Source organism: Chelmon rostratus, chromosome 3, assembly GCF_017976325.1.
Source record: "Chelmon rostratus isolate fCheRos1 chromosome 3, fCheRos1.pri, whole genome shotgun sequence".
NCBI classification, from domain to species: domain Eukaryota; kingdom Metazoa; phylum Chordata; class Actinopteri; order Chaetodontiformes; family Chaetodontidae; genus Chelmon; species Chelmon rostratus.
In genome coordinates this window covers 20,289,415-20,306,448 of record NC_055660.1, presented here as the reverse complement: position 1 = coordinate 20,306,448, position 17,034 = coordinate 20,289,415, and the positions used below count along the sequence as shown (strand labels likewise).

Genomic DNA, 17,034 nt, shown 5'->3' with positions numbered 1-17,034 from the left:
TTCTTCACGTCTGATAGGAAGCACCTGTTCACTGCTGACACCTGTTGTCTCATAACTATTAAGCAGTATCCTTTTCAAGAGACATACAAGTCCCTGACAACCACACACCAGTCCTGCATTAAAGGACCTTTCCTGCAGGTCTCTGTCCAACACCTTCTGCTACTGGTCAGTCTCCTGTTTGCAGCCTGTCAACTTCCCCCCACTTTCTACCACAGCGCTTTCAAAAATCCCACATTTCTCTTTTGCAGCCACTCAAAGTCGAGGATTGACGTACTCTCTCAAAGTAATGCGTGTTAAACACTGCAGCAGGCTTTATTCTCTGATGGTTAAGACAGCAAAATCACAAAAACACAAGATCCAGAAAGATGCACACAGCAGCTGAATACAGTGAGAGCTCCCACTCTGCACTACACAAGAAAAACTGGTTTATGGCTTGAGAAGAAAAAATGTCCACCATGAACGTTAAAGTTAATTTATGCCATCAGCGCTTAAAAAAAAACAATGCATGTTTTCGTGTGATGTGTAGCTTTAACTTTAAGCTCCATCATACCTGAATCAGTTCGTTTCACTTGCTGGACTGTCCGAGAGCCTCCAAGTGATCAGTCTGTACATACACGATCTTTGATCAAGCTCAACTTTCTCGCGCCCGCTTTAAACGTCATCGCTAAAGTTCTGCGCACGTTCTCGACGCATCACCAACCGTCACGGCGTTCAGAGGTTCGGTGTGTTTGTGGTGTTTACCCTTTTCTACTTTTGTGAATTTAGCTAGCTAACACTCGTAGTTAGCTGGCATGGTCGCTGTAAGAGAACATCGACGCTACTGCTTAAATTTGACGTCGCACAAAGTGACGTTACCGCCGCATCATGCGTGACAGCCAAGCGCCAAAGTCAAAATGCCTCCAGAAAGTCTTTAAATGTGAAGTCCTTAACGATGCGAAACAAACTCAAGCGGACCAAGAAAGGTGAGGATGCTTCGTGGCCAAGGGAAGTCCAGCCGAGACCCCCCGCAGTGATAACAGTAGAGTTATCGAGCTGCTCCAGCGATGAAACACAGTCAGCCTTGTTGACAGATACACACACGTATGTATCAAATGTGGCTGCGGCAGCCATCTCTGCCAGAAAAGATGAACCATTTCAGGAACAGAGGAGCACTTTTTGCGCAAAAGACCTTAAAATTGCGCCCATTTTCTTGCGTGCAACGCAGCACAGCAAGAGTAACCGAAGCAGTGATGGGAAGCTGGATCAGCCTGCAGAGAAGCTGCAGAACCAGGTGCTCCCTGCGCAGAGTGAGGGTGTGCAGCATGCGAGGAGTCAGCAGCGGTTATCAGCAGTTTCTCATCTGACACAGAGGTGCAGAGGACAGCTGTCGCCCTCAGCTCTGCACGGCTGTCTGGAGGAAATCCAAGCATCCAACCCTGCATTTCCTGTCCGAGCGGTGTTCAGCACTTTGCAGAAGAAAACACGTCTGCAGGATCTTGGATCTACAGGTGAGGTTAAGCAACAGTGTGTTATTATTCTGAATGTGCATTTATTCCATTAAAGATTCCCTCCAGACATGTGTTCAGACAAACATAAAAAGTGCGTGACTTAAATAAATGAATGTGCAAGCTTCCAGTATCCACATCACGCTGAATGAAATGCTGAATATTGGACCAGAATTATTTGTGATGTCACAAATCCTGCGCATAGGCCTGCGTCTTAAAAGCAGATGAATTAGCAGTGAATATGAAAACAGCCTTCTGGTGTCAAACTGTGCACAGAGTGTCATCATTCTGCACAGTGACGCTCAAATCTTCAAATGTAGGAGAGAGGCACATTTTTGACTGGAGGGAGACTTAATCGTATTCATCATGAAGCGTGATGAACGTTCTAATTGCATTTAGCCATACATCTGAACTTGTGCTGCCATTACTAGTTATGTAGCTGTCTCTTTTCCAAAGCAGAGAACTCCCTGAATCTGAGCCCCCGACAGAACCACTTGAAAGAGAAGAGGAAACGGGGAAATGAAAGCTCCGACAGGGTGCCCAAACGTCTGAGGTCTAGCATCATTACAGACAGTGCTAATGGTATGGGCCACTGTCATGAATCAGCTCAGGGTGTCCAGGAAAGTACCGTCCTGATGGCCGGGAAGCAGCCCAGAAGCAACAAGCTAAGTCGCACTCACAGACTGAGGCATCAGAGTGGGAGCCCTGCAGGCCTGGTGAACAGCTGTGATCTGTACTCTGGATTGATTCATCACACAGAATCTTGCAGCCAGCCAGTGAAAACCTCTGCTATTCCACCAAGAGGTAAACTTGTCATACGCTGATTGTTTGTCTTTTAATACCAAGATGTGTTTTACGCTGTATAAATGGCAGGAAATTAACTTTTCCCCCCTTTCCTTTGACTAGATTCAAGGTTTGAAGGTGTCCTCTGGACAGACAAATACAGTCCTCAACATTCAAGTGAAGTGATTGGCAACTCTGCCTGTGTGAATAAACTGCAGAGGTGAGTTTGAGACAACTCTGATTCCAGAACAGTTGTGACACTGTGAAAAAAATAAATATCATCATTTGCAAACAAACTGTTTACTGACAACAGTTTTACAAAGTGTTACTGAGTCCATGTAGTTGCATTCTTTATACAATCCCGTGTTCACAAAGTGGTGAACCTCGCTCCATCCCTGCTTGTGAACGACTGAGCCTTTCCAGGATGCTCCTTTCATACCCAATCATATACTATCACCTGTCACCAATCAACCTGTTTACCTGTGGAACGTTCCAAACAGGTGTTTTTGGAGCGTTCCACAACTTTCCCGGTCTTTTGTTGCTCCTGTCACAACTTGTTTGAAATGTGTTCAAAATAAGCAGATAGTTACAAAAATCAATGAAGCTGATGAGGTAAAACATTAAATATATTGTTTCAATGGTGTATATGTCAAGTAGGATTAGCAAGTGATCACATTCTGTTGTATTTATGTTTTACACAGCGTCCCAACTTTTTTGGAATCAGGGTTGTATAATGTGCTGCCTCACCCTTTCACTGTTATATTGAACTTAAGTCCAGTGTGAGTAAAACCTTTTGTTTTGTTTTGTTCTCTGGAATTCAGTTGGTTGAAGAAATGGAAACGAAGAGCAGAGTGTGACGAGAGGAGAAAAATGGAGGAAATGAAAGAAGAAAACACCAATGGTACAGCGTGAGCTACCGTTTGTCACACTTTACTTTTGCTCTTGTGTCTCAGCTCAAGGTCAGATATTAATGTGTTTTCTGATGAGCTATGACCAAACATTTGTCACTTTGGCTGCTTATTTTCGGGTATCCCCGTGAGTAGAGTTCATTTCAGAAACACATAATTTCACAGAAATTTCCATATGTGGGTTTTTTTTTTTTGTTGGAAAAGTAACAACTGTCCTCCTGTGCAGACTCATGGGACTGTGGAGACTTCCAGGGCGAGGCTGGGGCAGAGGACGACAGAGAGGAGCTGCTCTGTAACACCATGCTGATTACAGGACCTCCAGGGGTGGGCAAGACCGCCTCCGTGTATGCATGCTCTCAGGAGCTTGGCTTCAAGGTTGGAATCAAACTTGACCAATATCTTTGAATCCAAGGATAAAGATCTCACTATTAGCTCACCAGTGAGAAATGTAATAACAAAAACATGAGCACATGTCAAATCTCCCACATATAACCAGTTTATAACTGACTGTACAAACCACCAGTTCTCTGGTGTCAAGCACCTCATATGACCCTAACCCAGAATGCTGAAAACGATAGGCTATTTAAAGCATTAATATGCCACATGGCTGCATATGCCTTTAGTCATTTTATGGTCTCTGCATACATGACACAAGTCAGATATCTGGTTTACCCGGCAACATCAGCTTTTTTCTTTTTCTAAATCTGACCTAACTGTGAGATGAAACCATCGTCTTGCTTGGCCATCCTCCGTCACTGCCATCTCGTTCTCCATGGTATTGTGGCCTTTGAGGACACATGTTTTCTGTTCTATACAGAACTATGTTACTTATATTTCCATCTGTGCTCATAATATATGCATGCACAGTATAGCTGTTCTTACACTGCTATAATGCCTCCTGACACTTTTATCTGATCTTTGACCTCAGAGAAGATCAAGAATTTGAAATACATTGTGTCACAAACATCAACAATTACACCACTGCTAATTCTAAATGAAAGCGAGTCAAAAGAGCACATTTTAAATTGATTATCAAAGTGGATTACTTGGCAGATGTTGGTGTTTTGTGTTGTGTTTCACCAGGTTCTAGACTGCTTTCAGGGCAAAGTTATCCTGTAATTTTTCTTGTCCCTTTCAATCAAAGGTATTTGAGGTGAACTGCTCCTCACAGCGCAGTGGCTACCATGTTCTGTCCCAGCTGAAGGAGGCTACGCAGTCCCACCTAGTGGAGATGTCAGGGAAGGACCCACTGAAACCAACCTACTTCAACAACTACAGCTCTGCTCCTAAACCTGACACTTTACCTGGTAGGGCTTGGATATAAAGACCCAAATAATCGTATAGAATCTCTTACTCACTAATTCAATTAGATGGGTTTGCAACAAAGATTGTTTTGTGAAAAATCTAAAAAAACAAAAGCTCTCTGGTTTATGTAGTGTTCAAATGTATATCTGTAGACAGTCAAGGAGGCCTTGGTGTCATATTAACATCCTTTACAGGCTTTTGCGTTCTTTCCTTCAACAGGAAAAACTGTGCCTCTGAAAAATGTCACCTCCACCTCGAAAAAGAGAGCAGCACAGAACTGTAGCCGTTCCAGTCGCAAAGGAAGAGCTAATCCAGCCACAGTCACTTTGGCCAACTACTTTAAGATGAAGGCCAAAGCAGATCACTTACACTTTGGTGGCCCGTTGCCATCTGAAACACCAGACAGCAAGACATTGTGCAGCCCATCACCAGGCTGTGATAAATCAGTGCCACAGAGCAAAAAGACAGCCACATCACTCATTCTGTTTGAAGAGGTAAACCATTCGGCCACTCCACACTAAGACATGTAATTTAATGGCTATGAGACCAAACATAACCCAAGCCTGGCCCGGGCTGATTCATTTGCAAACTGTCTGCTCCTGCAGGTTGATGTCATATTTGATGATGATGTTGGTTTCCTCGCTGCCGTCAAGGCTTTCATGACGACCACTAAAAGGCCCGTCGTTCTGACCACCAATGGTAAACACACACTGTCATTGTGCATTGAATAGATTTGAGGACAAGCCCTGATGCAAATTAAATGTCGTCCTCAGATCCCTCATTCAGAGAGAGATTCAACTGCAGCTTGGAGGAAATCATTTTCAAAACCCCATCAGCGGTAAGTTTTTATCTCTACACCCTTGTGCAGCTTCAGTGCGAAACGTGTGCGTGTTTCCTAAGCAGCTCACACTTTCCTTGTATATTTGTGATTAGAAATGACCCTCTGCTGGCTGCTCAGTGTGCTCCTAAGACTCCCCACATATGCAGAATCATTCGAGCAACTATAAGCAACAATGAATTGTCATAGACTTACTCCATCTATTCCAAGGTGAATGTGTGTAGCTACCTGCAGCTGTTGGCTTTGGCTGAGAATGTGCGGCTGGAGTTGGACGACGTCAGCGCCCTCCTCAGACTGTCCAGAGGTGACATCAGACGCTGCCTGCTGCAGCTGCAGCTGTGGTTGCACAGTGGTGGAGGAAGGGCATCTCAGAGTGGAGGCTTTTCTGAGGGGCCTACACGTATACAGGGTAAGTTGCTTTAAATCAGGGGTTCTCAGAGTGACGGCCCTCAGAAACAATTTGTACAGCACGCGAATGTGACATGAAATGCTTGCATTACATTTCAGTCATCCCATTTCAATACTTTCACATTCAATAGCCTACATTTAATGCACTAATTGGCTGCTAGATCAAAATGTGCCCCTGTAACAAGCATCTGTCGGGGTAGGAATGGCAGCATGTAGAGCCTTGTGAATGTCACAGGAATTATGTTCTGTCATCAATGCTAGTGCTGCAGCTGTGTGGTGGACAACTCAGCAGTTTAATGTTGAAGTGAGGAAAAAAAACACTTTGAGGAGTTGAGGAGACAAGGAGATTTCAGGAGAAACTGATCAATTCTTACTTCATCTGTTCAGGGCCAAATAAGGTGATCTGCCTTATATGAAAACGGGTGAATTCAGTGCTCAAGGAATTCTAATGTAACACCAGCATGAGATCGATCATAAATACTACAAGTTCATGGGTTTTCCTGTGCTCATTTGCAGACTCCTTAAATTGGCACTCAGACATTAAAACTTCCAGAACCCCAGCTGTGAATGAACCACAATCAAGCCCTTTGTAGAAGGATTTTGATCCCAGAAATGTTCAGTACTGGCACAGATCAGGAGTTTTCTCACTTTTCTTATCTAGACTGGAGTGTTCCTGAAAGAGGAGACGATGTCAACGGCCAGCTTCCTGACTTTGACACCAGCTGCACTGCGAGCATGCTGGGTCTCCACCCTGTGACCCAAAACCAACTGCTAACCCTTCTAAAAGCAAGTATAGATATATGAACTCTATAAGTTTTTTTCTAAATAAATATTATTTTCAGCTGTAAATATTTTCTTTCTTCAATTCTTCAGTGTCAGTTCTGGTCTGAGATAGACATGATCAAGCTCCTGAGGCTCCTAGCTGAGAGCTGGAGAGGAGGCGTGCCTCTTCTGTACTCCAACCTAGAGCTCTTTCTACCCATCTGGGCTATGGGAAAGTCAGACCACTTCCCGGACAAGGGGCCTTATTGCAGGTCGCACAGTGAGCTGGCACCCGCTGATCTTCACATCCAGCAGCTGGATGGAAACGTCACTCCAAAAGCATCATTCACCGACAGCAGATCTGTCAGGAATATCTCCAGGCTTAGCAGAAGGAAATATATCCCAGCAGTGTTTGACTCCACATCATCTTCCAGTCTAACACAAACTCCGCAAATAACGTCATTATCGTCAAAGAGGGCCGATTCAAGAGCCCCTAGTCGGAGAGACAAGACTGAACAAAACGCAGCCAAAGTGGCAACCAACTGCTTGGATGCCTTGGCCGACTTCTTTGACCTCATGTCATACCTCGATGCCACGATGCCGCAGGCTGCAGCGCCTGATGCGTTTGTCTGGACGGGAGCTGAGGTAAAGGATGGCATGTTGGATGAGAAGAGTGAGGAGGGGGAGAGCAGGACTTGGAGCCAGGAGAGTCTGTTGGATATGCAGGCTGCTGTTGAGGGCCTGGGGTGTCACAGGTGCTTGTGGCGAGCATCTGAGGCGTGGACTGAAGCCCAAAAGTACAGACAGGAACTGGGAGGTGCAAGCTGGGGGAGGCTGGTGGAGAGACTGATGTTCCCTGCCTCTTCCAAAAGACAGAGCCTCAGCTTTAGTTTTCAGCCTCTGTGTGCACCAAGGTGAGTGTGTTCTCCAACTGTTTGGCATTTCAGTCTGTTAAATAACTGATATGAGTTTTGTGCCATCATATTTCAGTTGTCCAATTAGCTTTATTCAGTCATTTGGATGTGTATCTGTAAAAGCAGAAAACAAAAATGTGTCATTCTCGTGCCGGTCTCCACCAGCGTGTCCCAAAGGAGGTATGAGCTGAGCAGAACGGTGCTCTGCAGCAAGTCCTTCAGCCTGCTGGGGAACAGACGAGCTGTTGGTGTCGACTACATGTCGTTCCTCCGCTGCATCTGTCGCTTTCAGAGAGAACAGCGACAGAAAGAGGAGCCAGCCAGGTGAGACAGACACAATACATGCTTAAATCAATGTCCACTTCAGGACTGTCACTTCAAATAGTCATTTAGATACAAAGAATTGTTTTTAACAAGTTATTTCATTATGAACAAAACATGGTCGCATCAGGGTGGTCAGTGTGACAGCGAGCGTGATACCACACTGCTTCCTCACTGCTTTACCATTGCTTTTTGTTACATCTGAGCCAATTTATGAGCCAAATCTTCCATTTTAATCATTGTTGGATTGAATGACATTTTTTCTCCCCCCAAGTGTGTATTTACAGAAAAAAATCTCATGATTTATCCCCCACGTCAGGTGTCTGAATTACCTCAGGAGCACACAGCTGGGCCTCTCAAAGTCAACTATTCAACTCCTGGCAGAAGATTTCTCATGAAGACAAGTCTGGAAAAAGACTGTAGAAGCTCACTACCTCACCTATCTGCAGTCTCTATTTATTTTACTGTGCCTCCATCTAAACACTGTTGAGAGAATGTAATGCAGCAGAGATGAGAAGTCACTTTTTATTTATATATACATACAACCATGAAAATTAAATAAAAATTTGATTGTAGTAAATTATGCTGATGATTTTTAAAGAATGTGGGATCAGTGCAGTGCTTTTCATTCTTGAATTATTTCATAATCCTAAAAATCCTTGTTTCCCAAACGAACAGGAGTGAAAATCCCCAGACAGCAGGAAGATGGCAGACAGCTGTTTATGCAGGTGTCTGGATCGAACGTCGACAGCAGAAATAAAACATCACAGCAACCCTCACACTCACTGTCCCAAAAAACAATACTTTTATGTAACCGAAAAAAAAACAACTTAATACTTTACATTTGCCATCAACCACCACCAAATCTGTCCAGGAAGTTAACATTTGCTAAAAGTCCAAAAGGGCTCAGACTGCCTCTCAGGATGCTTGTTTTAAAGATAGTAGTGCCCAGCTGGGGCATGAGATCAGTCCATGTGGTGGCTAACTTGAAGATTCACTGAGCAGCTCGTAAAAAGCGACAGCCTGAAGCAGGGCGTCGCAGAGTTCCTCCCCTCCTCTTCTGCTGCCCATTTGGAAAGAATTCCTGTACTTCACCAGCAGCTCTGGGGGGAAGTTTATCCTGGGAAACTTCTGCGTCACCGACTCGGTCATCAGTTTTTGGACTGTCTGCGCCCCACTGGTCCGCGACTCGCCCACCATGAGTCCAAAGTGACGTCCCACAGGAGTACGCATCATGTTCAAAACCCTGCAAAGGAAGGAAGAAATGAAGGAGGGAAGTCATTTCACAAACCTGCACTGACTTCAACACTCATTAAAAAAAAAAAAGCCAAACTCATTTCAAAATAAATTCTGTGCGTTTGTGCAGAATTTTGGTGCTTTTCAGTGTTTCCCCTTTTTCCCCACCTGGGAGGAATATTGGCCTCAGGTGGTGAGTTTCTTGGCTCAAGCAGAGCAAACAGCATGGCCTCCACAGTCCTCATGTGGGCCATGACGGGGAACAGAGCGGTATTCTGGACTGAGATGGAGGATTTCTCAATTATGTAGAAATCAGCTGATGGAAGGAGTTCCACAACTGCAGAGACCTAACGGCAGAAAATGGAGAAAAAGATTAATTGTGCACTTATTTATGGTTTTCGATTCTGCACACACCATCAGTTCCACACAAATGTCAAGTTAAAACACAAGGACCACGGCTGATAGTTCCTCAGGACCATTCAACTAGTCATGGTACAACATTTCAATAATAAGATGGACTCTGACTGTCATACTCACATCATTCAAGTAAGCAGAAGCCATGTACGTTCCCCTCAAGAAATTTGGACACTCCAGCTGTTGCCAGTCCAGTACTGTCATCCCACGGTCCACATGAGTCCAGGCGATTTTATTAGTCCCACATACTAGAGACACAATGGAACTGGCTTCCTGAGTAGACAAATACAGAATCTTGAGAGGTGGTCATAGTGAATTACCATGCTTTCTGTTTTTACATTTAACAGTTTGACAACTGAAATGACGTGAACTGAGTCTATCACAGGGAAGTCTGGCATGTCAGTTTATTAGACACAGGGACTACTACAGGGCATGTGAAAACTGTTGTATAATATCATCTGTGGTTCATGGGAAACTTTGTCAAGAAATATAAGTCAGCTGACATTAGTTGAGCAGTCTTGGATAGGGGACTGCATCTTTTTAACACAAATCCTGTTACAAACAGGGGGCGTAGAGTTTGAAAGGCATGGCTGTAACAATGATACTGATTGTGGGAAAAGTAGGATCCAGCATATTTACATCTTAACCCACACTGAGAACTAAATGTAAATAAAGACATGGGCAGGTGTGTGAAAACATGGTAGTTCTGACCAATAAACATACATAGAAATCAGGACCCCACCTCCAACCAGGACCTGTCCACCTCTGGCCTGATGAACTTGGCCAGCTGGATCTTTACTTTCTTCTCCTTCTTCGCCGGGTTGAGTATGCAGTTGAAGACCGTGACAGCACTTTTGTGCTTCAGCAGCGGCACGTTCACCACACTCTCCAGAGTTTTAAAGGGTCCGTTTTTAGTCCTGTACTCGACAATGTTGAGCGACTTGCGGCCTCTCAGGAGCTTGACGCCGGCCAGCTCTGACTGTGTGGCGTTGTTGAGCAGCTGGAGGATGGCGTCTCGTTGCTCGGAGGTGTAGCAGGCGTCCAGTGGCCTACTGTCATCTTTGCAGGGCGCGGAACTGGGGGCGAGGGTGGCGTCCAGGGTCTCAAAGCCCGCCACGGGGACCCGGCTCCGCCAGCAGCATGTGCACTGGAGGTACCGCGGCTCCAGCTCAGGGAGGGAGCAGTGCTGAGGGCGCCGGAACAAGCCGGGCTGTCCTGCATACTGACCTGCAGAGGAAATACACGAGGGAGCTCGGATGTAGAGAGAATGAAACCTTTCACACGAGTGGAGAGTCTTCGTGTAACTTAATATGAACTACAAATATATGCCAGGCTGCGTAAATTCACGAAGAATGAGTAAAACAGTCGAGAACGCTAACCTTTAATTGCTAATTGTACGTTAGCGATTACAACTAGCAAGTTAGATCATCTTAGTTTGCTAGTCTGTGAATTCAACTGTATGCAGAAAGTACAAGACAAACCAAAACACCTACTCCTCTGAGCGACCGACGAGAGGACTCGCCTGGTGAACCACATCGTCGCTAATTAAAACGAAATGATGAGATTTTAGCTACAACATTGTACAGGCTAAACAACTTTGTCCTTTAGTTGTTGTCCGACGGTTCTCTACGGGTCGGCGTGGCACCACAACACCGCTACGATTGGTTCCGGAGTGCTGCTTCTTCTTCGCTGAGTTTACTGGATGGTGTGTACCGCCATCTACTGTATGACAGTGTTTATCAAACGTGTTGGTTCCATATAGATTAAAGTGCGAAACCATATACAGTATATAGTTCACATTTTCTCCACCTTCAAAAGCTAAAATAGGAGAATGCACGTTATACAGTAATACAACATTGAGAGAGGCTATTCTGCTGTATAGTCAGCACTTTTAATACTTTAGGCTCATTTTGCTGATAATACTCACATACTTTTACCTAATCAAGATTGTGAATGCAGGACTTTTAGTTTTCAGTAAGTATGTTTACACTGTGGCTACATTTGCTTAAAGGGTCTGTGTATTTTTTTTTTCCACCTCTGCAACCTGCAGCCTCCAAAGAGACCATAGATTTGAACCAACACCTCTCCAAAACAGTTTCAGTAACCTTCACAAAGGTGGGATTTTTTTTTTTTTTTTTGCATTTTTTTTGCATTTTTCGCATTCAACTGGGAAGTAAGTGTGAGTCAAAGCTTTGTCTCTGTCAGTTTGTTTGTTAGGTCTCCTTCAATACGTGTGCTAACGCAATCCAACATAGTTGTGAGATAGTTAACGGCATAGGTGCGCAGAAGACCGTCCTTTCAATGTGATATGAGAGGTGGATGTGGTAGTGGCAGGTCCTACGACCACCACAATCATGTGGATGTGACTTCACACCTTTATGAAAAATATGTCATGGTCTGTGAACAGGTAAGTGGCGCCATTTTTGAATGACTGTAGCCAGCTATTGTAACCGGAGGGTAAGAGAAAAAACTGGAAGTGAGGCCAACTATAAAAGGGCGGGCCGCATAAAGTCAATACATTGTCAGTTTCATAAGTAACTTATTGTAGATTTTGTACATTTTAGCAATTCGGCTGAATTCACACACACACAAAACCCATGCACAGTTGAAAATGGTATATTTAGTATATAATTTGTCCTGCCCTAACAACTACAAATAAAAATCTAACTCAGATGTAATAGATGAAAAAAAATGTGTAGAGCCTTCTAAAACTTCTTATATAAATCTCAAAATTAGATTTTACACAATGAGCTATAACATTGTTCCAGTTTCCAAAACGTGAGTGTTAAATTCTTATTCATCTACAAAGTACACAGAAATGATTTTGTCATGTGTACCCTCTGTTTTAATTAACTGCAAAATATGCTTATATGAACAAAATTTGATTTCACATATTGACAGTGTGCCTCTCCTAACATGGTAACACCTCGCCCACACCAGTGAAAACTATGAGTTTTCTATGAGCTACATGAAAGTGTATCAGCCTTTAACTGTAAGTCAATCACCCCGTTACATGCTGACGTCTGTTTCACTTCCTTTCTCTGTTATTTCTGGACCTCTGCGTTTGTGTGCAGAACAATAAACTTCATGATGCTGTGCTGGTAAGAGGAAATGCTGGGCCACTGGCCAGTGAGGAGGAATTACGTTTTTCACCTGCTACAGAGCTCTGCACCATTCAATGTGTAGAATCAATATGGAGTCACTACCTAGTAGCTCCTTTGTTGGGACTCGACGGTCAGTCTGACAGGAGTAAACTGCCTTCACCTATGGCCAATCTGGAGAGAAATAACAAAATCCTGTTCGATTTGGTGCGGCAGCCCGGCAACAACTTGTGCGCTGACTGTGGAGCTCCTGGTGAGTACACCGCCAAAGATTCATAACCACAATATATTCATTTTGATATGACAACGCTATCATTTCACTGATTCCCATCAAAACACGTTTTGTCAACAGCCATTCTGCCTGATCTCTGTGCGAATTAACATGTTTTATTTATTAAAGTCTAAAGAACGGTGAACAGCAACCTGCACAACAGGCCACGTGATGTTGTTTGTTAACAGAACTGTCTTTAAAGGAAACTTTTAAAGCCACGTTTTATGATAAACTTAATCAAGGGGAAGTGTTGATCGCTCTATATGCTGTGCTATGACCTCACTGTTCCCCCTATAACAGTCTCTCACCATCACTGGCAAGTTCATAGAGTGACAAACAAGAAATGAGATACTTAAATTCCCTGTTTTGTTTTAATGCACATTAACCAACAAAAGGAATCAATAATGTTACTCTCACTTTACTGCCGTCTGTACTTGCTGCTCACACGACTAGTGTTCGCCCTGCTTTTAGTTCCTTCTCACAACGCTGTGATCTGTTCACAGAGCCTGACTGGGCCTCCTACACTCTCGGGGTTTTTGTGTGCCTGAGCTGCTCAGGGTTGCATCGTAATTTGCCTGCTGTCAGCAGAGTGAAATCCATACGTCTGGATCGCTGGGAAGATTCACTAGTGGAGGTATATAGTTTGCATTCCTTTTAAAAGGATATCTAATAAGATGTGTTTATCATTTATTCAGTTTGTGCAAAGGCCCCTGAATAGTAGGACCGTATATGAATATGATGCGCTTTTTTATATTGATTTTTTATCCTGCATTTTACCGCACATACAGTGCGAGCATATCATATAAAAACCTTTTACATGTTGAATCTTATCTGTCCACCATGGTAATGCTCCATTTATATCAACAGGTAATTGTTAAAGAGCACTCTCTGATCTCCACATGGAGCCATGTTTTGAGTAGACCCTCATTAGCTCTGTCTTGGATAGTTGCAAATTGAGTAGTGCTGCTCTGCGAGGCAGATATCCACAAATATGAAATGAATATTAATTGTCTTGTCGTAACTTCTTAAATGTCACCCTGTTGATGCAGTTCATGCAGGAGAGGGGAAATTCTGCAGCCAAAGCCGTTTATGAGAAGTGTGTGCCTGCCTTCTTCTACCGGCCACAGGAGAAAGACTGCGTGTGAGTGGCTGTCAACACATTCACCTCATTAGTGCAGTGGAAGTGCAGTGAAGAATCAACGACACAGTGTGTCATTGTGAATGTGAAAGGGGAACAAACACAAAGAGTTGGGTGCAGAGGTGGAGCTTCTGCCACAGTGATGAGTCTACACCTTCTCAGTGGCTGGTATTTACGTTTCATCCAAAGGGAAACAGTAATGGGTGTTTTGCTTTGCTTTTAGTGTGCTTAAGGATCAGTGGATCCGTGCAAAGTATGAAAGAAGAGAATTCACGGGAGAAAACTGCTTTCAGCAAGCTTACAGTGCTGGTAATCATCCTGTGTTTGGACTAACACAATTATTCTTCACATCAGCCAAATATTCAGAATTCTGCATTTATTTCTATGCACAAGTTGCAGTTTAGGTGCTTCTCATCTATTTTATTTACTTGATGTATCTAACCCAGACCTGTTTGAGTCAACGGTATGGAAGAAGGGCAAAGACAACAAGCAGTTTCTGAAGAGGATCTTCCTGCTGTCCAGGAAGGACTTCACCCTCAGATACTTCATTAAAGAGGATGTGAGTAGCTCTTTTGCCGTATCATCATCATTTATTCTCTGTGCTTTATGAGCAGGCACGGGTCACAGTCGAGTACCTTGTTTCTGAAATCCACCCTCAATCGTCTCATTAAAACCAACCCAGGCCAAGGTTCCCAAAGCTGTCATCTCCATGAAGGATCTGAATGCAGGTTTCCAGCCGGAGAAGATCAGTCACGCTCACGGTCTGCAGATCTCCTACCTGCACGACGAACGGATGAGGAATCTGTTTGTTTATCACGAGAACGGACAGGTGAGCTCCAGTGCTCTTGGCAAACGCATCAAACAAAAACTTTAGCACGGACACCAAATCAGTGCATGTATAGAGTCGCTTACCCTCGAATCTTATGGTTATGGTTAGATCTGAGAAATGCAGTGTGATCCAGACCGTGCAAAAAAAAATCCCCCATAGGCTGCAGTCCTGCTCAGGGTCCAGGGGCTTTCCCACCATGTATGAAGCAGACAGTACACTTGCATGAATGAATTCCAGATATGCTCTCCTGCGTCTGGTGTCTTGCAGGTCATCGTATCCTTGTTCAATGCTATCAGGGCGACACGCTTGGCATACCTCCAGAAGAAACACCCCACTCTTCGTGATAATGAAGTGAGAAAAATATTAAAAATATATAGCTCCGATAGATTAAAGTTAAACAGTTAAGCAGCAAAATGCAAATCTGGTTCAGTTAACGGTGTCACCTGCCTTTCTTTGCACAGTTAATACCTCAGATAACAACACATTGCCTGAAGGAGGGCTACATGGAGAAAACTGGCCCGACGGTCTGTCAATCTGAATTTATTTCAAAAATCCACTGGACATTCTTTTTTTCTTTTGTTATACCTGGCAAAGTAAATTGATCCATTGTTTTCTCTTTCTATTTGTGTGTGTGTGTGTTCTCAGCAACGGGAGCCATTCAAGAAGAGGTGGTTCACTCTGTGCTCCGTAAACAGAAAGCTCCTCTATTTTAAGACCCCACTGGTAATTAACAATAATCCCACAGTGTCTACAGCGTGTGTGAAAAGTGACTGTGGAAAGAAAGATATATCTTTTTTTTTAATTTAATAACAAATAATAAGAAAGTAAAAAAAATCCGTGAAATTTGTAGGAAATAAAAAGATCATGTATTCAAATAGCTTGCTTAACTGGTTTTAGAAGTGGACAACATTTCCAGGTTTTAATCAAATGCAGATATGATATAAAACAATACTGCAATGAATGACAGCTGTGCTCTTTTTTAAGCGCCTCTGTGTGCTGTATCCCTGTTAGGATGCCACAGAGCTGGGTGCCGTCTTCATCGGCACAGAGAGCCATGGCTACTCTGTTTCGGACAGCAGTGGGCGGTGCACGAGGGGAAGCCGCTGGCACTGGGGCATCACGCTGCAGACTCCAGGCAGGCAGTTTGTGTTTATGTGTGAGCAGGAGCAGGAGCAGAGGGAGTGGCTGGAGGCCTTCAGAAAGGTCATCTCTCAACCCATGACCCCAGAGGACTACGCGAGTAAGATGCTGTTATTGCACCAGATACAGCGTCTGTGTTCATCAGACAGCATGTGAATGCCCACTCCTAACTCCTTCATTCTTTGATATACTGCAGATGAAGCCAACTTGAGAAGGGGGAAGTGACTGGAAGAGCCTTACCTGCTGGTTTGCAGGAGTCCAGGATGCAATAAGTATCCTTTTGGGACATAGCAGACTGAAAGCCTGACTCCCACAAGATGCTCCTGAACCTGTCAGTGGAAAGTGGACACTAACTCTCTGTTTAACTGGCAGGACTGCGTGACACCACTGACGAATGACCAGCTCTGACAGTGTCTGGGATTACAATGTGACATTTTGGAGAAGCAATATCTCTTGAATTTAGTGTCATTGCCACAATGACACCACATAAAAGAATTCTTCGTAATGCATTATGAATACACTGGAACCCAATATTGTATTTATTAAGAATAAGGACTAGATTTTTTTTTACATAATTCTAGGTTTTTGTACTGTATGTTGTATGCTACACGTTTAACTCAATTTGCACATTTTGAAAAGATTCATTTTATCTTTCTCACACACTTTCATTTTAGCTGTCTGTATGTACCTCTGTGAATCTGAACACTCTTTATGATTTTAATAAATTGAAGACACAATTGATGTCTGCAATTAATAATTTATGTACACACACACACACACAGATAGATAGCTAGATAGATTGCTAGATAAATCTATCTATCTAGGTAGATAGATACCGACCTGGCCAAACACACAACTGCCATTGGGCCCCCAGACCCACAGGGAACCTGAAGACATCAGGTTCACCATGTAACGATTAGTTTGTGGTTATTTGATTTACAAATGGGTTAATTGTGTAAAGCACACTATAAACTGAAAAGACAAGGGCCTTAAAACACCACCTGCATGATACTTAACCTTGAGACCCTCACTAGACGGGCCCTTTTTAGGCCTTTATTATTTCCATTTATAGTGTGTTTACATGGTACATTGCTCTCATTTGTGCTTAATACACAAACTATGCAAAGTAAAACATATATACTTAGTATAAGCAGGCAGTATCTAGTTGCAGCTGTTAGTTTT

The 17,034-nt window shown here is 43.6% G+C and overlaps 3 protein-coding genes across 4 annotated transcripts; 2 read left to right on the top strand and 1 right to left on the bottom strand.

Annotated features, from left to right (window-relative positions):
• The first annotated feature begins 856 nt into the window (after positions 1 to 856).
• Positions 857 to 8,267, top strand: atad5b (ATPase family AAA domain containing 5b). Of its 2 annotated transcripts, none has more exons than XM_041933330.1 (14): positions 857 to 1,487; positions 1,944 to 2,288; positions 2,391 to 2,487; positions 3,089 to 3,168; positions 3,402 to 3,499; positions 4,320 to 4,482; positions 4,700 to 4,974; positions 5,086 to 5,179; positions 5,254 to 5,318; positions 5,529 to 5,727; positions 6,388 to 6,512; positions 6,600 to 7,402; positions 7,568 to 7,726; positions 8,043 to 8,267. In XM_041933330.1, exons 1-14 carry the CDS (start codon positions 932 to 934, stop codon positions 8,119 to 8,121), a joined length of 3,138 nt encoding a protein of 1,045 aa, XP_041789264.1. In that variant the 5' UTR covers positions 857 to 931; the 3' UTR covers positions 8,122 to 8,267. The 2 variants fall into 2 exon arrangements, with proteins under 2 accessions (XP_041789264.1, XP_041789263.1); XM_041933329.1 differs by having other exon boundaries at positions 3,402 to 3,550.
• tefm (transcription elongation factor, mitochondrial) lies at positions 8,235 to 11,025 on the bottom strand. The gene is made up of 5 exons (XM_041933333.1): positions 10,867 to 11,025; positions 10,116 to 10,600; positions 9,497 to 9,646; positions 9,128 to 9,306; positions 8,235 to 8,969 (listed from the first exon to the last, which is right to left on the bottom strand). Exons 1-5 carry the CDS (start codon positions 10,907 to 10,909, stop codon positions 8,705 to 8,707), a joined length of 1,122 nt encoding a protein of 373 aa, XP_041789267.1. The 5' UTR covers positions 10,910 to 11,025; the 3' UTR covers positions 8,235 to 8,704.
• A 1,447-nt stretch (positions 11,026 to 12,472) lies between these two features.
• On the top strand, positions 12,473 to 16,577 carry LOC121604041 (arf-GAP with dual PH domain-containing protein 1-like). The gene is made up of 11 exons (XM_041933430.1): positions 12,473 to 12,727; positions 13,249 to 13,379; positions 13,795 to 13,886; positions 14,107 to 14,192; positions 14,330 to 14,442; positions 14,566 to 14,712; positions 14,980 to 15,063; positions 15,174 to 15,236; positions 15,358 to 15,435; positions 15,724 to 15,952; positions 16,049 to 16,577. Exons 1-11 carry the CDS (start codon positions 12,640 to 12,642, stop codon positions 16,075 to 16,077), a joined length of 1,140 nt encoding a protein of 379 aa, XP_041789364.1. The 5' UTR covers positions 12,473 to 12,639; the 3' UTR covers positions 16,078 to 16,577.
• The last annotated feature ends 457 nt before the right edge of the window (positions 16,578 to 17,034 follow it).